Raw genomic sequence first — 23705 nt, forward strand, 5'->3', positions numbered from 1 at the left:
ATAAGCAGATTAGGGAGCTGAACATGTAGCTGAAGGAATGGTGTGGGAAAGAGGGGTTCCAATTCATGGGGCACTGGCACCAGTATTGGGACAGGAAGGAACTGTACCGTTAGGATGGGCTCCATCTGAACCGGTCTGGGACCAGGGTCCTAGTGGAAAGGATAAATAGGGCGGTCACAAGAACTTTAAACTAGCAAACTGAGGTGGGAGGGCTCAGGTGGAAATTGTAGTACAATTAATAGTTCAAAAACAAACGAAAAAGGGAAGAGAGTAGAGTAACAGTCATAAATTGTGCTTTAGGCACTACAGGTAAAGGGAAAACTAAAAAGGTGTAAAATGATTAAACCACGAGAGAGAAATAAGAAACATGGGAGTAAAACATTAGAGCTGAAGGACAGGCTAGGGTGTGTGGCTCAAATAAGCCTTCTTTATACAAACGCAGAGTAGAAGGAATAAATTGAATGAACTCCAGGCGCAAATTCAACTTGGAGGGTATGACATGGGAGCCATTACTGAGATGTAGCTGCAAGACGGTCAGGACTGGGATCTAAATATACCAGGTTATAAGGTCCACAGGGAAGATAGGAAAAATGGTAGAGGGGGAGGAGTAGCCTTAGTGATTAAGGATGAAATCACTTCAATGACGAGAGGATATAATGTGAGGTAAGCAAGCAGTGAAGACTTTATGGGTAGAATTAAGAAATAGGAAAGGATTTAAGACTGTAGTGGGAGTTGTGTATAGGCGCTCCAGTAGCAGCTGTGAAATGCTAGGTTGTATGAATGCAGAGATAAGACAAGCGTGCAGCAAAGGCAGAGTGGTTTTAACTTTCATATAGATTGGGATAAGCAGACTAGCAACTGACAGAAAGGTAGTGAATTTCTTGAGCGTGTCCGGGTTAGTTTTCTGCAACAATATGTCCTAGAACCAACAAGGAGGCATGCCATATTAGCTTTAGTAATGAGCCAGATTTAGTCAACAGCCTAATGGTGCGTGAACATTTACCTAATAGCAATAACATAATCGAGTACAACATAGTGTTTGAAAGGGAGAAACGCGAAACAGCTACTAAGGTTCCAGATTTAGGCAAGGCCAACTTCAAAGGGATCAGACAGAGACTGTCCACTGTAAATTGGGCAAATCTGTTCATGGGTAAAAAGACAGAAGATCAATGGGAGATGTTCAAAAAAGAATTTGTGATACAGAACTAGTTTATAACCGAGGGGCAAGAGCTCTATTTGCCAAGAAAATGGCCATGGACGACTAAAGAGGTAAGAGACAGCATAAAATTAAAAGAAAAAGCATACAAAAATGCAAAAAATAGCCGATCCTGGTGAATGGGAAAGATACAAAGAACAGCAAAGGGTCACAAAACAGATAGCAAAAGCTACAAAAAGGGAGCATGAAGTGGTATCAAAATCAACACAAAGAACTTTTACAATTATATTAGGAAAAAGAGGGTGGTCAAAGAAGCCCCTTGAAAACTGATAGTGATATTGGCCTGTATTTTCCGATCACAGGCCTCCCGCGAGCGGAGGCCTGCGATCTGGAAAAATCTGCGCCCTTACCCGAGGGCTCCCGGGACGCACAGTTCCGCTCCTGGGCCTCTCCAAACTCCAGGTGCGCAGGGTCCACGTATTCCAGAGGCAAAGGCAGTTCGCAGCGTCCCTGGGATCACGTGGGCCATGGGGAGTCAATCAAAGAAGGGAATCTCCCTTCAAACACTTGACAGGAAGACCTGTCAAATATATGAATGGAGATCACCCCAAAAACATAGTAAAACTTTAAATACATTTTTTTTTTTTTAAAGTCACATTTTTAAAATGACTTGAAATTACAATAAATTAAGTATTTTAAACAAAAATTAAATTTTTTGAAAAAAATAATTAAAGTTTTTTTACAGGGCTAAAAATAAACTAACTTTTTTTTTAAAATACAAAAACAAAATACTGCGGATGCTGGAAATCTGAAATAAAAACAGAAAATGCTGGAAATACTCAGTTGGTCAGGCAGCATTCGTGGAGAGAGAAACAGAGTTAACGTTTCAGGTCAATGACCATTCATCAGAACTGGTGAAGGGTCATCGACCTGAAACGTTAAATCTGTTTCTCACTCCACAGATGCTGCCTGACCTGCTGAGTATTTCCAGCATTTTCTGTTTGTATTTTACCTTTTTTTTTTTTTAAAAAGTATTTTTAAATGATAAATCAGTGAAATTTTCTTCTTACTTTTTTCAACTGCTTTTATCAGGCGTAAGAATTGTAAGGGTTTTCTGCGGGCGGAGGGTCTCCAAAAAATGGAACTATCTGCCCGCAGAGGCCCTTCTCTCGGGCAGCCGGAGGATCTGTCAAGGCCATGCGCTGTGCATGCCTGAAACCAGCATTTCCGATGTCCCTACGGGTGGGTACACAGCGCATACTCACCCATAGGGATCGGAATATCTGGGTCAATGTCAATGATGATAAGGAAATGGCAGACATGTTGAATAATTACTTTGCATCAGTATTTACAGTAGAGGAAGAGGATAGCATGCCAGAAATCCCAAGGCAATTAATATTGAATCAGGGACAGGGACTCAATAAAATTAACGTAAGCAAAATACAGGTAGACAGACTATCCTTTATCCGAACTTCCGAAAACCGAAAACCTCTAAAAACCGAAAGTTTTTCGTTCAGCGTAAGTCGTGCGCACGACATGACCAGAGTGGCGCACGACTTACGCTGAGCAGGGCAGAGGGTCACAGAGTTCCCTCCTGGGTAGGAGATTGCAGGCCGAGCCGGGCAGTGTGAAGGAGGTACCGGGAGAGTGAACCCAACAATACAGCAGCCCGTCCGATAGCTGAAGCGGCCCATCCGATATTCTTTTCTCCCCCCGACCCGAACCGCGGCCCGTCCGATATTCTTTTCTCCTCCCCCCCACCCGACCCGACCCCCGATCCGTCCGATATTCTTTTCTCCCCCCCCCCCCACCCGACCCGACCCCCCCCGACCCGAACCGCAGCCCGTCCGATATTCTTTTCTCCCCCCCCGACCCCGCCCCCCCGACCTGAACCGCGGCCCATCCAATATTCTTTTCTCCACCCCCCCCCCCCCCACCCGACCCCCGACCTGATTTGCGGGCCAGCTTAGTAGGAGTCAGCCGATATCCGGCTTTCCAGAGAAGCAGGAAGGGGAATGAGACACGAAACAGTTGCAAGAGGTAGCCTGAACTTTTAAAATTTATATTAAATACAAATTTCCCAGTCTTATAATACCTTCTGAAATCCGAAAAATTCCGAAAACCGAAACTCAGCTGGTCCCAAGGCTTTCGGATAAGGGATAGTATACCTGTAGCAGTAATGAAGAAAATAATGGCACTAAAGAGTGACAAATCCCCAGGACCAGAAGGTATCCATCCCAGGGTTTTAAAGGAAGTAGGTGAGCACATTGCAGATGCCCTAACTATAATCTTCCAAAGTTCTCTCAATTCAGGAACCTTTAGGATTGGAAAGCTACGCATGTCACTCCGCTTTTTAAGAATGGCGAGAGGGGGAAACCAGGAAGTTAGCCTAACATCTGTTGTTGGGAAATTACTAGAGTCTATAATTAAGGATAGGGTGACTGAACATCTTGAAAGTTTTCAGCTGATCAGAGAGAGCCAGCATGGATTTGTGAAAGGTAGGTCATGTCTGACAAAGCTGATTGAATTTTTTGAGGAGGTGACTAAAGCAGTGGACAGGGGAATGTCAATGGATGGTATTTATATGGACTTCCAGAAGGCATTTGATAAAGTCTCACATAAGAGACTGTTATCCAAGGTGGAAGCCCACAGAACTGAGGGCAAATTATTGGCCTGGTTAGGAAATTGGCTGAGTGGCAGGAGACAGAGAGTAGGGATAATGGGCAAGTACTCTAATTGGCAGGATGTGACTAGTGGTGTCCCGCAGGGATCGGTGTTGGGGCTGTAACGATTCACTGTATTTATTAAAGACTTGGATGATGGCATATCCAAATTTGCAGATGACACAAAGATAGGCGGCATTGTAGGCAGTATCGATGAAAGCATAAAATTACAAAGGGTAATTGATAGATTAAGTGAATGGGAAAAACTGTGGCAAATGGATTTCAAAGTAGGCAAATGTGAAGTCATCCACTTTGGACTTAAAAAAGGTTAGAGCAGAATACTTTCTAAATGGTGAAAAGCTAAAAACAGTGGAAGGCCAAAGAGACTTGGGGGACCAGGTACATAGATCATTAAAATGTCATGAACAGGTACAGAAAATAATCAAAAAGGCTAATGGAATGCTAGACTTTATATCAAGAGGACTAGAATACAAGGGAGTAGAGGTTAGACCACAACTGGAGTGCTGTGAGCAGTTCTGGGCACCACACCTTAGGAAGGATATATTGGCCTTGGAGGGAGTGCAGCGTAGGTTTACCAGAATGATACCCGGACTCCAAGGGTTAAATTACGAGGAGAAATTAGACAAATTAGGGTTGTATTCCCGAGAATTTAGAAGGTTAAGGAGTGACCTGATCGAAGTTTTCAAGATATTAAAGGGGAACAGATAGGGTAGATAGAGAGAAACTATTTCCGCTGGTTGGGGAGGCTAGAACTAAGGGGCATAGTCTAAAAATTAGAGCCAGACCTTTCAGGGGTGAAATTAGGAAACACTTCTACACACAAAGGGTGGTAGAAGTTTGGAACTCTCTTCCGCAAACAGCAATTGATGCTAGATCAATTGTTAATTTTAAATCTGAGATTGATAGATTTTTGTTAACCAAAGGTATTAAGGGATATGGGCCAATGGCAGGATATAGGGTTAGGTTGCAGATCAGCCATGAGCTCATTGAATGGCTGAACAGGCTGGAGGGACTAAATGGCCTACTCCTGTTCCTACAAACAATGAACTTCATAACTACTATATAAATGTATGTCAACGGTCACCTGCAGTGATTGACAAGAGCTGTCTACAATAGGGCTATCCTGGTCAGATTAACTTGTGTTTTAATAGCTCGACGATGCACTTTGTTTCTAGCACTTGAGTAATGATTACTAACAGACTTGTGTGTTGGAAATATAACCAGTGTTGGCTTCATTGTCTTCTTTCTGATATGCTTCAAACAGAGCCAAAAGAATATGCCAATTCCCCATCATACAGTTAAGAAGCCATTTTGAAGGTGGTACCTTTCTTGAATGAGCAACCACCATGACTAGACTCACGTAGCACCTTTCATGTAGTGGAATGTCCCAAGGCACTTCACTGTTCAATTTAGCACTTATGCCGCAAATGCAGTATTTTTATGCAAACAGGAACAAGGTTCCAAATATTATTATATACAAAATGAATCCCCAATTATGTACAATTTACACGAACATGACAATCATTTGGAACTTACAATACTGCCAAGACTCCCAGAGAATGCTCCTGCACATCCAACGCACCTAGTACTGTGTCCAAGTGAGAGAGGTTTTTAGCCAGCAGCTCGCCACTTTTGTTAATGAGGTCACACAGCTGAGTCATTTGACCTAACAAAAAACAAAAACACAGTAAGCCACACGTTAAATCTAGATCATCAAAAGTCTTACATCTAACCCATATTCTTATCACACTTTTCAAAGCCTTCAAACTTCTAAAGTAGTCGGAGAAAAACTGATATTTATCTGCCCAATCTACTAAATTGTCTATCCCACCTGAAGTCACTTACAACCCTCTTCAGTTAACCGCTCCCCATTTTATTTTATCTGCAAATTTTAGTATTAAAGCCACTATACCCAAGATCATTTTTTATAGTGAGAAATGGTATCAACGAAGCACATCCTTCCTGTTCAATAAACGTCTATTAACCACCACTGTCTTTTTCCCTTTAATTAACTTCCTAACCATGCTATCACAATACCTTCAACACAACGTGCCTTAATTTTATCAAGAAGCCCTATGACCGTATCCATTTTGCCTTTTGAAAATCCATGTATACAATATCCATTTCATTTCTTTTATCTATACACTCTATTGTTCCTTCAATGCCTCCATGACTTTCATAAATCCATGTTGGCCAGTTAATTAATTAATTCACATCTTTCCAGATGAGTATTAATTTTATCCAATATTATAGCTTCTAGTAGCTTACCCACTTCGACCGTAGGCTGACGGGCCCATAGTTACCCGGCTCTATTTTTGAACAGAGCTGTTACATTGGCATGCCTCCAGTCCAACAGCCCAACTTCCATTTCCAAGGATGTTTGAAAGATTGTGGCAAGAACTGCTGCTATTTTCTCTCTGATGTCCGTCAAAATTCTGGGGTAATGACACCAGGAACGGTGCGTTTTCCACTTTAGATCCATCATTTGTTTTCAGTGCTACTTCCCCATCAACAGTTATCCAATATGACTGTTGCATCTCCCCCTTTTGCACACTTTCACTATCACACTCGTGTGAAACAAGGCAAAATATCTACCTTTCTTTCATAAGACATCCCTTTTTATCCCTAAATCAACCCTACTATTTCTGTAAATATTTTTTTTGTGTCTACAAAATCCATTACTATTTTTCTTTATGCTACCAGCCAATCTTTCTTCATACCCTCTCTTGGCCTATCTAATTTTGATCATCTTTTCTATTATTAGACCTAGAGAAGTCATGTGTCTCTAAGTTACCAATTTTAATTTCTCTGCTCGGCCAAGCTTGTGCTTTTCCTCTTGTGGGATAGAATCATAGAATGGCTACAGCACAGGAGGCCATTTGGCCCATCGAGCCCGTGCCGGCTCTCTGCAAGAGCACTTCAGCTAGTCCCACTCCCCCGGCCCTTTCCCCGTAGCTCTGCAATTTTTTTTCCTTCAGGTACTTATTCAATTCCCTTTTGAAAGCCATGATTGAGTCTGCCTCCATCACCCTTTCAGGCAGTGCATTCCAGATCCTAACCACTCGCTGAGTAAAAAGGTTTTTCCTCATGTCGCTTTTGGTTACTTTGCCAATCACCTTAAATCTGTCTCCTCTGGTTCTCGGCCCGTCCGCCAACGGGAACAGTTTCTCTTTCTCTACTCTGTCTGGACCCCTCGTGATTTTGAACACCTCTATCAAATCTCCTCCCAACCATCTCTGCTCTAAGGAGAACAACCCCAACTTCTCTAGTCTATCCACGTAACGGAATCCCACATCCCTGGAATCATTCACATAAATCTTTCTTCACCCTCTCTAAAAGCCTTCACATCCTTCCTAAAGTGCGGTGCCCAGAATTGGACACAAGACCCCAGTTGAGGCCGAACCAGTGTTTTATACAGGCTCATCATAACGCCCTTGCTTGTGTACTCTAGGCCTCTATTTATGAAGCCCAGGATCCCGTGTGCTGTTTTAACCAATTTCTCAATCTGCCCTGCCACCTTCAACGATTTGTGCACACATACCCCCAGGTCTCTTTTTAGTTTATATTGCCTCTCCTCTTTCTTCCTACCAAAATGCATCACTTGGCACTTTTCTGCATTAAATTTCATCTGCCACTTGTCCGTCCATTTCACCAGCCCGTCTATGTCTTCCTGAAGTCTATCACTATCCTCCTCACTGTTCACTATACTTCCAAGTTTTAAAGTCCAATCTGTACCGCATTCATTTCCTGTGTGAACATTTCCAATTGATGGTGCTGTGTTTTATCCGCTGGTTTTCCCGACCAGTTTTTGAGTCTAATTTATCTGAGCTAGTCGCTTTTCTTTTAATCTGATTGAAACGGTTTCCTCCCCCCACCCTGAGTGAGGTACCTTTATCTTTGTTTACTCGTCTCCTGAAATTTTAGATCAAATCTAATTAGGTTATTGTCACTTGAATCCTAGTTATTCCCCTTCCCTTACATTATCTACTTGCCCCACTTCATTTCCGAGAACTAGATCCAGCACCGCCTCTTATCTTGTTGGACTAATATATTGATCCAGAAAGAAGGCCTAGAAATATTGAAGAAACTTCTTCCCTCTTTTGCCACTTATTACTGTTATTAATGTTGTTCCTGCATTTAATGTGCATCCTTAAATACCATGACAAAACGGTACAGTGAAACAATCTGCAAGCATTCTTTTTTCTGAATTTAAAATATATATTAAAAAGTTATCTTCCGCTCCAATATGGCCATAAGGGAAAGGGTACCAGCCAGCATAGCACTAAGGAACTATAGCGCCTTTCACAACCTCAGGACATCCCAAAGTGCTTTATAGGTAATTAAGTACTTTTGAAGTGCAGTCATTGTCGTAATGTAGAAAACGTGGCAGCCAATTTGCGCACAGCAAGGTCCAACAAATAGCAATGAAAAATGGCCTGATTATCTGCTTCAGGTGATGTTGGTTGAGGGATAACTATTGGCCAGGACACCAGAAAGAACCCCCCTGCTCATCTTCAAGTAGCGCAATGGGAATTTTTACGTCCACCTGAGAGGGCAGACATCTCAGAAAGACGGCAACCCCAGCAGTGGAGCCCCCCTCAGTACTGCAGTGGAGTGCTAGCCTCGATTATGTGCTCAAGTCTCTGGAGTGAGACCTTCTGACTCCAAGGCGTGAGTGCTACCAATTGAGCCATGGCTGACACGAAACCACACAAACCAGGAGATCGCAGGTTGGATTTCCCATTCGTATTAAGTTAGCTCATTTCAGCCAGGGCAGCAGCTGGCCAATGTCTCGCTGGATTAGGAAGGAAGGGGGAAAATAAAATCCAAGGTTCTGCTCCTACTGCAAAATGCCTGTGTGTCGCCATCAGATGAGAACAGTGTCAGATTCCACTGTGATGTCTTGTACAGTCAAATACTCACTGCTGACGTTCACACACACACAGAATGGCCACTTGGGCAGGATGATGGAGGGCTGCCAGCCTCCATGTAACCAAATCCCAGCAAGAATTAGCACCTTGGAATGAAGAGTAGTGGAAGCTACATTTTAATTATTTTCTTTTTAAAAAAGAAAAAATATTTCCCCCTCACTTTTACACTGAGGCATGCACCAGCCAAGATTGCAGGTAGTCAATCTGCTTCCAGGCACTCTAATGAACCACTAGGGAATGGCTCAGAATCTGGCCCACATTCTGACTATTTCACACAGGGACAATGTTGCTTACTTCAAATCAGAAATTAAGGGTGTATCATCCCAATGAATCATCTCACATTTCCTTGCATTAAATTCCATCGGACACCTCTGCCCAGTCTCCTAATTTGTCTCTTCCACTGAAGTCACCTAATCTTCTTCACAGTTAACCACATACCCTATTTTGTGTCATCTGCAAACTTTGATATTGTGCCCTTTATACCAAAGACTATTTATATATACACCGAGAACAATTATACCAATAATGGCACCTGGGCTCATTAACCATGCTCCCTATTTTTGTGTTATCTGCAAATGTTGATAGTTACTGCATGTAAGTTACATTCAAACATAAAATCTAATGTAGCATTTATTTTCTTAAAGCTGGGTTGTATTGTGTTTCAAGGCTACAACAATCTGAGGGCTCATGCAACTTGGTTCCATACTCCCCAAAACTTATTGGGCCAGAAATTCAGGTCCCCATGGATGAGTACGCGTGGGAAACCGGAACTTCCGTTCCCTTAAAGGAAGGGGTTCACAGGTCAAATGCGTGCGCTGGAGAGGCAGCGCGTACGCCTGGAACTTCCATTTTTTTTCCAGATTTCTCCGGGAGGGTAAGTCTCCAGGAGTTATGCTTTTAATAAGCAGTCGCAAGGCCTGCTTTTAACAAGGTAAGTGGTGAATTAAGTAAAATTAAAACATTTTTTCCATAGGTTTATTATTTTTAAATACTTTAAAGAAAGGGAAGTTTATTTTTAGCCCTGCTAAAAAATGAAATTAATTTTTTCAAAAATTTAAATTATTGTTTAAAAATTATGTAATTTATAGTTATTTTAAAAATGTGATTTTTAAAAAAATGTATTTGAAGTTTTAGTTATGTTTTGGGGCTGAACTCTATTCATGGATTTGACAGGTCTTCTTGTCAAATCTATGAATACAGATTCCTGCTCCGATTGGCTCTCCATGGCCCACGTGATCCCAGGGGACGCTTCGAACTAACTGCGCCCCTGGGATACACAAGCACTGCGCGCCGGCAGTTGGAGCAGGCCCAGGATCGGAATCCCACGGGGGCCCACAGCTCAACGGTCGCGTGCTACGTAAGTGCAGGTCGGGGGCTTACACCCGCAGGAAGCCTCCGACCCGAATTTCTGGGCCAATATTGCGATTTTCCCTTTTTCTGGTCTTACACCACACCTGCTGCTGGCCCTTTGCAATACGCTATTTATAATGCGGAACTACGGTCAGTGGAAAGGCCTCTGAAAAACAACGCAACTCACTGTGTTCCACATTTGCCTAGCTCGTACTGCAGGCAGATAACGTCAACCTCAGCATCTATACATAGGCAGTTATTCAAAAGATCGCATTCATGAGTTTATGCTTCTGACCAAAGACCTTTCCTGATGTCAGAGAATCCAGACAGTAACCTCCAGAAATAACAGAAAATGCTGGAAACACTCAGCAGGCCAGGTAGCATCCATGGAGAGAGAAACAACGTTTCAGGTCTGTGACCCTTCAGTAGTGTTATCCCTACATTGCCCAGGGCAAAGCACAACTGGCAACAAATGGAAAGAGCTTTCTCCAGAGTGAAATGACAGCCAGACACCATCTGCCATTCCATTTGATACTGAGGTCACTTTGCTCCCAGAGGCAGAAAAAAAAACAACACTGAAGTGATGTTCCCTCCCACTGGCAGCAAATACAGGAAACTTTTTTTTTTAATCCAGGACCGACGTGGTGCCGGTTCATCAAAAATTCCAGATAACCGAAAGCTATAGTAAAAGATAGGGAGAGCTGAGAGCTCCATATAAAGCAACAAACCCTGTTGCTTAGCAACAGGTTCAGAACAATGGCAGCAAGTTCCAAGCGTCTCTGTAGCTTAGCAACAGCTGCAGCCACACCCTTGCACAGCAACAGATCGAGGCAGGCAAGTACAATATGAAGTAAAACTTACCTGAACCTACTCCTGAATTTTGCCGGTTAACCGAGATTTCCAGTTATTTAGGTGCCGGAAAATCGAAAGTTTCCTGTACACCTTCCTCATTTATATACATAGTGCATCAATACTGCTCTGAAATTGAGAGCTAGAGTCCAAACAGATACAGGGTGATTTAACCATGTTTCTTCCTTTCACTCACTCGTTCCATGGAGAGAGATTCTGCTGTCTAACTCCAACTTTTAACCAGACAGTCAATGCTGATCAATTGCAGGTACATAATACCACTCTTTGACACACCACATTAGAGCATCAATGTACCACCCTACAGAAAACTTCATAAATCAGCTCTCAGTCCTCGATCAATGGTACTCAGAATTCATTGACAGAAGACAAACAAGACTGGTCAAAAAGTGTTAACGAATATTGTGCAAAGGTTGGTACAGTATATGGAGTTAGGTCGCAGATCAGCCATGATCTCAGCAAATGGCGGAACAGGCTCAAGAGGCTAAATGGCCTACTTCTGTTCCTATAAAAACCTTTCTGGATTTTTGCCCAAGGAGACGCTTCTCCCCCCACACAGTAAGGAGGCCGAGATCAGTAGACTGGGCGATCACATCTGAATCCCATAAGGCCACAGATTGGTGCTCCAACAAACCCCACCAGCAAATGCCAAGTTAAAATAAAAGGCAGGCAGGTTATGATATAATTAATGAACTTTTTGTGCATGATTAAAAAGCACTTGTTAGATTGCTACTTCTTATTTCCAATGTCCATTATTTATTACACATGGACCAAAGAGAGTAAAACGATCGTTACAGATTAGAAGCTATGTCAATGTAAAAAGAAGAATTCAGAGTTGACTAAGTTAAAGTTATGACCCCAACCCACCATTTCAGAAATAGTACATTATGCAATAACTGTAGTAATTTTTTTCTGTAAGTTACATAACTGTACAAATTATAGGGTCCATACTGAAAAGCTTAGACAAGGACAGCATGCTGCACACTAGTGTAAAAAAGGGATATCGCACGGATTTAAAAATCCAAAATTGTAACATTTCAGCCTTTTCGGAAATTGTGAAATTTCAACATAAGAAATAGGAGCAGGAGGCGGCCATTCGGCCCCTCGAGCCTGCTCCGCCATTCAATAAGATCATAGCTGATCTTCTACCTCAACTCCACTTTCCTGCACTATCCTCATATCCCTCGATTCCCTTAATATCCAAAAATCTATCGATCTCTGTCTTGAATATACTCAACGACTGAGCCTCCACAGCCCTCTGGGGTAGAGAATTCCAAAGATTCACCACCCTCCGAGTGAAGAAATTTCTCCTCATCTCAGTACTAAATGGCCGACCCCTTATTCTGAGACTGTGACCCCTGGTTCTAGACTCCCCAGCCAGGGGAAACATCCTCCCTGCATCTACCGTCAAGCCCTGCAAGAATTTTGTATGTTTCAATAAGATCACCTCTCATTCTTCTAAACTCTAGAGGATGTAGGCCATCAGGTCATGGGGATTTATCGGCTTTTAGTCCCATTAATTTCTCCAGTACTATTTTTTTACTAATACTAATTTCTTTCAGTTCCTCGTTCTCACTAGAGCCTTGGTTGTCCACTATTTCCAGGAAGTTTTTTGTGTCTTCTTCCGTGAAGACAGACACAAAGTATTTGTTTAATTTCTCTGCGATTTCCTCATTCCCCATTATAGTTTCTCCTGTCTCAGCCTGTAAGGGACCCACATTTACTTTTGCTAATCTTTTCCTTTTTACATACCTATTAGAAGCTTTTACAGTCTGTTTTTATGTCTCTCGCTAGTTTACTCTCATATTCTATTTTCCCTCTATCAATTTCTTGGTCCTCCTTTGCTGAAATCCTCCCAATCCTCAGTCTTACTACTCTTTTTGGCAACATTACAAGCCTCTTCCTTTGATCTAATACTATCTTTAACTTCTCTTGTTAGCCACGGTTGGACCACTTTGCCTGTGGGGCTTTTGCGCCTGAAAAGGAATGTATATTTGTTGTAAATTATGTATTAATTCTTTAAATGCTCGCCATTGCTTCTCTACAGTCATACCTTTTAATGTAGTTTCCCAATCTACCTTAGCCAACTCGCCCCTCATACCTACATAGTTTGCTTTGCTTAGATTTAAGACCCTAGTTTCAGATTTAACTAAATCACTTTCAAACTCAAATATAAAATTATATCATATTATGGTCACTCTTCCCTAAAGGTCCCTTTACTACAAGGTTATTAATTAACCCTTTCTCGTTGCACAATACTAGATCTAAAATAGCCTGTTCCCTCATTGGTGCCTCAACATACTGATCTAGAAAACTACCTTGCACACATTCCATGAATTTGTCCTCCACACTATTACAGTACTGCAAATTTGGTTTGCCCAGTCTATATGTAAAGTCCATGATTACTGTATTACCCTTGTTACATGCAAATCTAATTTCCTGATTTATACTCTGCCCTACATTACAACTACTGTTTGAGGGCCAATAAACAACTCCCACCAATGTTTTCTGCCCCTTGCTGTTTCTTAACTCCACCCAAACTGATTCTATTTCTTGCCTTTCGGAGCGAAGATCCTTTCCCTCTACTGTCTGTGTCCCATCCTTTATCATCAGGGCTACCCCTCATCCTTTTCCATTTTACCTATCTCTTCTAAAAGTTAAGTATCCTGGAATATTTAATTCCCAACCTTGGCCACATTGCAAGCACGTCTCTGTAATGGTTATTAGATCAAACCTATTAATTCATCTATTTTGTTGCATAGAAACATAGAAGATAGGAGCAGGAGTAGGCCATTCGGCCCTTCGAGCCTGCTCCGCCATTCAATGAGATCATGGCTGATCATCCAAATTCAGTACCCTGTCCCTGCCTTCTTCCCATATCCCTAGATCCCTTTAGCCTTAAGAAATATATCCAACTCTTTCATCAATATTTTAATGAACTGGCCTCCACTGCCCTCTGTGGCAGAGAATTCCACAGGTTCACGACTCTCTGGGTGAAGAAATTCCTCCTCATTTCAGTCCTAAATGGCTTACCCCTTATCCTTAAACTATGACCCCTGGTTCTGGACTCCCCGGCCATCAGAAACATCCTTCCTGCATCTAGTCTGTCCAGGCCTGACAGAATTTTATAGGTTTCGATGAGATCCCCTCTCAATCTTCTAAACTCCAGTGAGTATAAGCCTAATCGACACAATCTCTCCTCATACGTCATTCCTGCCATCCCAGGCATCAGCCTGGTGAATCTTCGCTGCGCTCCTTCCATGGCAAGAACGTCCTTCCTCAGGTAAGGCGACCAAAACTGCATACAATACTCAAGGTGCGGTCTCACCAAGGCCCTGTACAACTGTAGCAAGACATCCTTGTTCCTGTACTCAAACCCTCTTGCTACGAAGGCCAACATACCATTTGCCTTCTTAACCGCCTGCTGCACCTGCATGCTTACCTTCAGCGACTGGTGCACAAGAACACCCAGGTCTCTTTGCACTTCCCCTTCTCCCAATCTATTGCCATTCAAATAATAATCTGCATTCCTGTTTTTGCCACCAAAGTGGATAACCTCACATTTATCCACATTATACTGCATTTGCCATGTTTCTGCCCAATCACCCAACCTGTCCAAATCGTATTGGTTTTCACGACATCCTCCTCACAGCATACCCTCCCACCCAGCTTTGTGTCGTCTGCAAATTTGGAGATATTACATCCAATTCCCTCGTCCAGATCATTAATATATATTGTGAACAGCTGGGGTCCTAGGACCGATCCTTGCGGTACCCCACTAGTCACTGCCTGCCACTCGGAAAACGACCCGTTTATTCCAACTCTTTGCTTTCTGTCCGCCAACCAGTTCTCTATCCAAGTCAATACCTTGCCCCCAATCCCATGTGCCTTAATTTTGCACGCTAATCTCTTATGTGGGACCTTATCGAAAGCCTTCTGAAAGTCTAAATACACCACATCCACTGGTTCTCCCTTATCTATTTTACCAGTTACATCCTCAAAAAATTCCAGTAGGTTAGTCAAGCATGATTTACCTTTTGTAAATCCATGTTGACTTTGTCTGATCCTGTCACTGCTTTCCAAGTGCTCTGCTATTACATCTTTTATAATGGACTCTAGCATTTTCCCCACTACCGATGTCAGGCTTACCGGTCTATAATTCCCCGCTTTTTCTCTACCACCTTTTTTGAATAGTGGGGTAACATTAGCTACCCTCCAATCCATGGGTACTGTTCCAGAGTCTATCGAGTTCTGGAAGATGACCAGCAATGCATCTACTATTTCTAGGGCCACTTCCTTAGGTACCCTGGGATGTACATTATCAGGCCCTGGGGATTTATCGGCCTTCAGTCCTATCAATTTTCCTAACACCATTTCCCTACAAATACTGATTTCTTTCAGTTCCACCCTTTCATCAGACCCTATGTTCCCCGGCATCTCTGGGAGGTTATTTGTGTTCTCCTTTGTGAAGACAGAACCAAAATATGTATTTATATAAGTTGGTCTGCCATTTCTTTGTTCCCCATTATAAATTCCCCTGATTCTGACTGCAAGGGACCTACGCTTGACTTCACCAATCTTTTTCTCTTCACATATCTATAAAAGCTTTTACAGTCAGTTTTTATGTTCCCTGCAAGCGTACTCTCATATTCTATTTTCCCTTTCTTAATTAATCCCTTTGTCCTCCTTTGTTGGATCCTAAACTGCTCCCAATCCTCAGGATTATTGCTTTTTCTGGCCAATTTATATGTCCTCTCCTTGGATCTTATGCTATCCCCAATTTCCCTTGTTAGCCACGGTTGAGTCACCTTTTTTGTTTTATTTTTATGCCAAACTGGGATGAACAAATTCTGTAGCCCATCCATTGCCTATCCACCGTCAACCCTTTGAGTGCCATTCCCTAATCAATCCTACCCAACTCACTCCTCAGACCATCGTAGTTTCCTTTATTTAAATTGAGGACCCTAGTCTCTGAGTCAACTACTTCATTCTCCATCTTAATGAAGAATTCGATCATGTTATGATCGCTCCGACCCAAGGGCCTCGTACAACAAGATTGCTAATTAATCCTTTCTCGTTACATAATACCCAGTCTAAGATGGCCTGATCTCTGGTTGGTTCCTCGACATATTGGTCCAGGGAACCATCCCGTAAACACTCCAGGAATTCCTCCTCCACAGTATTGTTACTAATTTGGTTGGCCCAATCTATATGTAGATTAAAGTCACCCATGACGACTGCTGTGCCCTTATTGCACGCTTCTTTAATTTCCCTTTTAATGCCATCCCCAACCTCCGCCTTACTGTTTGGAGGTCTATATACCACTCCCACTAACGTTTTTTTCCCCTTAGTATTCCTCAATTCTACCCATACAGATTCCACATCATCAGAGCTAATATCCTTCATTACAATTGTGTTAATCCCTTCTTTAACCAGTAATGCTACCCCACCTCCCTTTCCTTCTTGCCTATCTTTCCTGAATATCGAATACCCCTGGATGTTGAGGTCCCAGTCTTGGCCATCCTTGAGCCACGTTTCCGTAATCCCAACCAAATCATATTCGTTTACCTCTATTTGCGCAGCCAATTCATCCACCTTATTAGAAATACTCCTCGCATTAAGACACAAAGCCTTCAGGCTTGTTTTTTTAACGCTCTTAGACCTATTAGAAGTATTATTTACTGTGGCCACGTTTGATTTAAACCGTTGATTTCTCTGACTGCCACTTTTGTTTTTCTCCTTCCTATCTTTTGCTTTTATCCTTGTTTCCCTTTCCTCTGTCTCCCTGCTCAGGTTCCCAACCCCCTGCCTGTTGCGAATGCTTCGTGCATTCAGATAGAGTGCCTTTAGCTTTGACTTATTTCTGTTTTTCCCTGATGTCACCTTAGTCACTGATGTCTTATTACCTTTGTTATACCTTATTACCTCTGTCCCTTCCTGACCCACTCTGCTTATTTTTATCCAAAACTCTACACTGCTCTAGAGCCTTGACATTTCTCTCGCTGCTTTTAAATTTACTCTTTCCTAAATCCTCCCACCCGCCCCTTCATTAGTTTAAAGCCCTGTCTACTGCCCTAGTTATTTGGTTCACCAGGACACTGGTCCCAGCCTGGTTTAAGTGGAACCCATCCCAACGGAACAGCTCCCTCTTTCCCCAGTACTGGTGCCAGTGCCCCATGAACTGAAACCCCTTCCTCCCACACCACTATTTGAGCCACACATTTAAACCTCTAATCTGTTTGTTCCTATGCCATTTGCGTGTGACTCAGGTAACAATCCAGAGATTATTACCTTTTAGGTTCTGCTTTTTAATTTGGATCCTAGCTTCTCAAACTCCCTCAACAGAACCTCATTTGTAGTTCTACCTATGTCATTGGTTCCTACGTGGACCACAACAACTGGGTCCTCCCCCTCCAACTGTGAGGAGATCTCTTTAACGCTGGCACCGGGCAGGCAACACAACCTTCAGAACTCTCGGTCGCGGCTGCAGAGAACAGTATCTATCCCCGACTGTACTGTGCCCTACCACAACTGCATTCCCTTTCACTCCCCCCACTTGAATGGCCTCCTGCATCATGATGCCATGGTCAGCTTGCTCATCCATCCTGCAGGCTTTTCCCTCATCCACACAGGCAACAAGAACCTCATACCTGTTGGACAAGGGCAAAGGCTGAAGCTCCTCCAGCACGGCACCTGGGGTCCCCTTACCTGCCTGAGTTGCAGTCACACCCTCCTGTCCCTGACCACTAACCAGACCTGTACCACTACCTAACCGAAGGGGTGTGACTGCCTCCTGGATCAAAGTGTCCAGGTAACTCTCCCCATCCCTGATGCCCCGCAATGTCTGCACCTCAGACTCCAACCCAAAAACTCTGAGCTGAAGTTTCTCAAGATGCAGGCACTTACTGCGAACATGGTTGTCCAGGATCACAATGCGCTCCACAAACTCCCACATGCTGCAGTTGGGGCACACCATCTGCACTGCCATCCCTATATGACCTTGTTTTATTTAATTAAATTTGTAATTAGGTAACTTAGTTTACAGTGTAGTTTTTTGACTACTTACTAGATTAAGTTATGGTTACTGAAATTAAATATCTACCTGTAACACAAAGCACTACAAGTAGTGGTGTAGGCAAAAAGCAGCAACTTCTTCTCCCTCTTCTCCAAATTTCCACCCTTTCCAAATTCCCCAAATAAAAAACACTCTGTTTAAGTACACTCAGTTTTAATCCCGCTCTGTGCAGACCACTCGGTGCTGATAGACAAGTCGTAAAAACCATGTATGGTTAAGGTACAAAAAACAACTACCTGCATTTCTTCAGCAGATTTAACATAGAAAAAGCATCCCCAACGCACTTCACAGAAATGCATGGGAAAAAATGGATGCTGTGCCAAAGGGGAGGATATTAGGAGGGGGCACTATAAGCTTAGGCAGAGGTAGATTTCAAGGCGAGTTTTAAAAGAGGTGAGGGATGTGGAGATGCAAAGGAGTTTAGGGAGGGCCTAGGCAGCTGAAGACATGGCTGCCAATGTTGGAGGAAAAGGAGGATAGACGAGAGGCCAGAATCAGGAAAGAATGTGGAATGTGTTTTTATTTGGGGGGGGGGGGGGCAGGCCATGAAGGATTTAAACAGGAGAATGAGAATTTTAAATTTGAGGTATTGAAGGACTGGGAGTCAATGGAGGTCAGTGAGGGCAGGGGTGATAGGTGAGGATAGGGTATGGGAAGCAGAGTTTTCTATGAACCGAAGTTTACAGAAGGTAGAAGATGGGAGTCTGCCCAGTAGAGTATTGGATTGGTCGGGTCTAGAGGTGACAACGACATGAGGGTTTTGGCAGCAGATGGGCTGAGGTAGTTGGGGTGGAGATGTGCAATGTTAGAGGTGGAAGTAGAGTCTTTGTTATGGAGAGGATATGGGTTCGGAAGCTCAGCTCAGAGTCAAATAGTATGCTATGGTTCTCAACAGCCTGGTTCAGGACAAGGGTGGCCAGGGAGGGTGATCGAACTGGTGTCAAACATATGGAGTTTGTGGCAGGATCCAAAGACAATGGCTCAGTCTTCCCACTGTTCTACTGCAGGAAATTGCTCTTTGTCAGACAAGCAGTCAGACAGCACAGAGACAGTGAAGGAGTTGAGCGAGGTGGTGAAAAGGTACAGCTGGGTGTTATCAGTATACCCGTTGAAAGCTGACCCCACGCCTGTGGATGATGTCGCCAACCACCAGGTATTAGATGATGAAGATGGCCGGGGGTGGAAGGTGCAAGGATGGATCCTTGTGGGACTATCAAAATGACAGTGAGGGGTAGAAAAGAAGCCATTATGAGAGATGTTCTGGCTATAATGAGATGTGCAAGATTGGAACCAAGCAAGGGCAGCCCCATCAAGCTGGATAACGGAGAAGAGGCATTGGAGGGCAACTAAAGCGTCATATTTTGTATACTGTGGAACTAAAACATTAACAGAATAAGTAGTTATATGAAAGGAGATGGTAAAACATTTAATTCCTAGGAAGGGAGAAGTTGCATTTACACAGCACCTCATGTCCTCAAGGCATTCCAAACACCTGACATTTAATGAATCACTTTTTAAAGTGTAGTTATTGCTGTTATGTAGGCCAATTTACACATAAGATCACACAAAGCAAATTGTGTGAATGACCATTAAACTGGTGTTGGTTGAGGAAGTAATGTTGACCAGGACACCAGGAGAACTCCCCTGCTGTTCAAATATTGCTGTAGAATCTTTTACATCCACCTGAACAGGCAGACGAGGTACATCCAAAAGAGAGCACCTCCAACAATGCAGCACGCCCTTAGCACAGTGAAGAAGTATCAGCCTAGATTACATGCACAAGTACTGGACTGGGCTTGTACCTACAACCTTCCGACTCAGAGGCAAGATTACTCCCAACTGTGTCAATCTGACATAACAACAGAAAATGCTGGAAATACTCAGCAGGCCAGGCAGCATCCGTGGAGAGAGAAACAGAGTTAACGTTTAGGTCTGGGACCCTTCATCAGAACTGTGTCAATCTGACATTTGCCATAGTTCAAAATTCTGGGAGTGGATTGGTTGCAGCATGTCACTAAGCTTATTTAGGAAGTTGTAAAATTTTCCTTTAGGCAATTACTCTCTTACGAAATGGTCTTTTGCACAATACTTATCACCTCAAATTCCTTCCATCATTACTGCCAGGATAATACTTGCATTTCACTAGGAAATCCCACAATTTGATATATTTTTTTCTAAATACTTTCTTGCTAGTTCAAGTACAATTCACACAGGAAATTTAAACACGTAGAAAGCTGTATTAAAATTTCCTGTCTGAACCCCGCAATGTCTGCAAACCAACAGAATTTGCAAGTGTGAGCAACACTGCAGATCTCCATCACTGGCCCACTATGGCTGTTGTATGTACGATCTTGAAGATGCACTGCAGCAACTCACTGAGGTTATTTTAACAGCTTGCTCCCTTGCAACCTCTACCACTAAGAAGAAAAAGAGCAGCAATGTTGTGGAAACATCAGCAGCACCAAGTTACAGACCAGCCAGACATAGACATACATCACCATTCCTTCATCCTTGCTGGGTCAGAAACCTGGAATTCCCCAATCACCATCATCACAAGGACTTCAGCTGTTCAAGGAGAAGGTCCACCATCACCTTGTCAAAGTAACTAGTGATGGTTAATAAATGCAGCTTTGCCCATTGCCCACATCACAAGATCAATTTTTTTTAAAAGACTTCTAACCCCATACTTCACAACAACAACAATTTGCATTTATATACCACCTTTAACGTAAGAAAATGTCCCAAGGCACTTCACAGGAGCGTGATCAGACAAAAGTTGACAAAAAGCCAAATGAGATGTTAAGATGTGTGATTAAAAGCTTGGTAAAGAGGTAGGTTTTAAGAGGAGTCTTAAAGGAGAGAGCAATGGGGAGACGGAGGGGTTTAGGGAGGGAATTGCAGAGCTTAGGGCCTATACGGCCGAAGGCACAGCAGCTAATGGCGGGCCGAAGAGAATGGGAGATGAATAAGAAACCAAAATTGGAGGAGCACAGAATTCTTGGGAGGGTGGAGGAGATTTCAGAGATAAGGAAGAGCAAGGCCAAGGAAGGATTTGAATGCAAGGATAAGAATTTTGAAATCAAGGCATTGGTGGACTGGGAGCCAATGTAGGTCAGCGCAGGGTTGATGGGCGAGCTGGACTTGGTGCAGGACCTTGGTGCTTTCTATCTCCAAATTAATTTCCAGTTTCTGAGGGAGGGAGGGGGGGGGAGAGGGGGAGTTCCAATAGCTGTACTTATACCTCCCAACTTTCAATGCACAAGAATTCAGATCAAGGTTGGGCTGGGAATTAAGTTTTGTGTAGAACCTACTGATTCTACTGCTGCTTAATATCAGGTCACCCGGATTAAAACAGGGCAGTTGAGATGTATGATTGTACTACTAGGTTCTTTTTCCACAATTCAAGTGAACATTCCACAAAATTTCCCATTATTGTACTTTATTGATATCCTTGTAACATTAGACAAGTAAGCCTACTTTTTACAGCAGAACTGCCCTACAACATTCAAAAGTCGAATATACAAGGAAGTAAATTACTTTGCACAATGTAGCATGGCATAATTTTTGGATTGCACTAGCCATCCCAAAATACCTTGAGGTTAGTAGCCCAAGAATTCACTGCCCTTCTATATAACCTCTCTAACTAGTACCTTATACCCTGGCTAGGCCCAATGTTAGGAAGTTGAGCTCAACTCAAAGCGGAAGTGCCGGAGCGCCAAATAAGTGACGGCTGCGGGAGCCAATCAAACATCGGGAGGCCAAGCCCCGCCCTGGGAAACAACCGTCAATCTTCGAAGAGCAGCCAATCGGCTGAGGTCAGAGGCGTGTTCTTCCGGTATCATGGTGTTCATTTGCGCCGAGGTAAACAGGCCACGGCATATCCTTCACCTTAAGCAGGGCCGTGTGAAAGTGAAACGACGATCAGGGGATGTCCCCCCCTCCCCAACCACCCCCTCCTCAACCACCCCCTCCTCGCCCGGCTAGCGAACAGATGGAAGTAAATGTGACCTGCGGGTTGGCGGGCCCGTCGCCGCCGCCAGTGGGTCAAAGCTTCAGCCCCCTTTTTTTTTGAAGGGTAACGGCCGAGAGGGAAACGAACCCAGCAGACCCCTCCCCAGAAACGAAAATTTAAAAAAAAAACTCGGCTTTAAAAGAAAAAAAACCAGGGCCCTTCCCGGCGGCACCGCCACCTCCTACCTTGGGAGGAGAGCTGCCTCACGCTGTTGACAAACTGCTCCAAGGCGGACGCCATTTCTCAAACCGCCTCCCTTGCTCCTCATTCAAACGCCGTGACACAGCATTGAAGCGACTCGCCCGCCCGCCAGCCTGCCCACTCTCGCGAGCTTTCGCTCCAACTCGCGGGGCAGGCGCAGGGAGGGGAGGGCAGGCCAGCAAAGCCTCTTAAAGCTGCAAAGCACCGTTAAAAACACACACACACACAAAATCACCACAATGCACAGGACACACTTGTGTTCACCTCATGAACTTTACATGTACTTGTATGCATCGTTTAAAATCTCTCGGCAAATACTTTAAAATAAAAGGGTTTGGGTGGGGTGGAATTCAGAAGTTATGCCAACATAATTCTCCAGTGCTGTGCAAAGCATCTTAAAGCACTGTTAAAACGCACCAAAAAAATCACCATAATGCACAGGACACTTGTGTTCATCTCATGAAATGTATTTTACAGGTACTTGTATGCATCGTTTAAAATCTCTCTGCAAATACTAAAATAAAAGGATTTTTTTTTGGAATTAGGAGTTGTGCCAACATAATTCTTCGGTGCCATGCAGAATTGGAGTTAGAACATAACAGTTTAGGAATGTTTGGCATAAGAAATCCGCCCCTTTCTAAATGAACATTTTTAAAACTATATGGCATATGAGTAGAACTAATTTTAAATATTACCACCTTCTGTATGCATGATTTTCCCATATATTTTGAAAACTAATTTTGTCTGCTCAATATTCAGTCATGGGTATCCATTTCCTTGTCATGGGTGAGGGCAGGATCAGTTGTGAGCACTCCACGGTCAATACCCAAGGCAACAAAGGGGGCAAGTATGAAGAATGGCCACTGGGGCAAGTATGAAGAATGGCCACTGGGGCAAGTATGAAGAATGGCCACTGGGGCAAGTATGAAGAATGGCCACTGGGGCAAGTATGAAGAATGGCCACTGGGGCAAGTATGAAGAATGGCCACGGGGCAAGTATGAAGAATGGCCACTGGGGCAAGTATGAAAAATGGCCACTGGGGCAATGTCCTGGAAGGCAACCAGTGGCGATGAAGCTGTCCCCCGGTATAGGTCAATGGCATCAGGAGAATTGGAAGGAAATAATGTAAAACAGATTCAAACAGACTGTTTTTATTTGAATGATGCAAATGAGAGTATTTTGCCGTTTTGAAAAGGGAGTATTTGTGTTTACGAGTTGTCTGTCATTTATTTGACCCTTTACTATCTATGAATACTTCCGAGAGGTTTTCGTTTGTTTATTTTTCCCTACAACGAGTAACTGGAAAGTTAAATTCAAAATGCTGCTCGCTTTGTTGATTTTGTTTGTAACATCTGCTCTTAGAAACTTTATTTCCTTATTAGGCAAAACAAAAATATGATTCCTCCAACCTGCAGAGAGGGTTGGCAG

The 23705-nt window shown here is 43.3% G+C and overlaps 1 protein-coding gene across 2 annotated transcripts in view; it reads right to left on the reverse strand.

The window, feature by feature from the left end:
* Nucleotides 1-22413, reverse strand: part of cops3 (COP9 signalosome subunit 3) — a 58198-nt gene extending 35785 nt beyond the window's left edge. The window contains exons 1-2 of one of the 2 annotated variants that reach the window (XM_086000550.1): nucleotides 22261-22413; nucleotides 5377-5506 (exon numbers count right to left, since the gene is read on the reverse strand). In XM_086000550.1, coding sequence (XP_085856676.1) covers nucleotides 5377-5506; nucleotides 22261-22315 — 185 coding nt within the window. In that variant the 5' untranslated portion in view covers nucleotides 22316-22413. Of the gene's footprint in view, nucleotides 1-5376; nucleotides 5507-20556; nucleotides 20651-22260 lie in introns of those variants that run through there. The other variant, XM_086000551.1, reaches the window with a different exon arrangement.
* Between the last annotated feature and the right edge of the window lie 1292 nt (nucleotides 22414-23705).

Source organism: Somniosus microcephalus, chromosome 11 (genome assembly GCF_052327205.1).
Source record: "Somniosus microcephalus isolate GS21.2 chromosome 11, FLI_Smic_1.0, whole genome shotgun sequence".
Taxonomy (NCBI): Eukaryota; Metazoa; Chordata; class Chondrichthyes; order Squaliformes; family Somniosidae; genus Somniosus; species Somniosus microcephalus.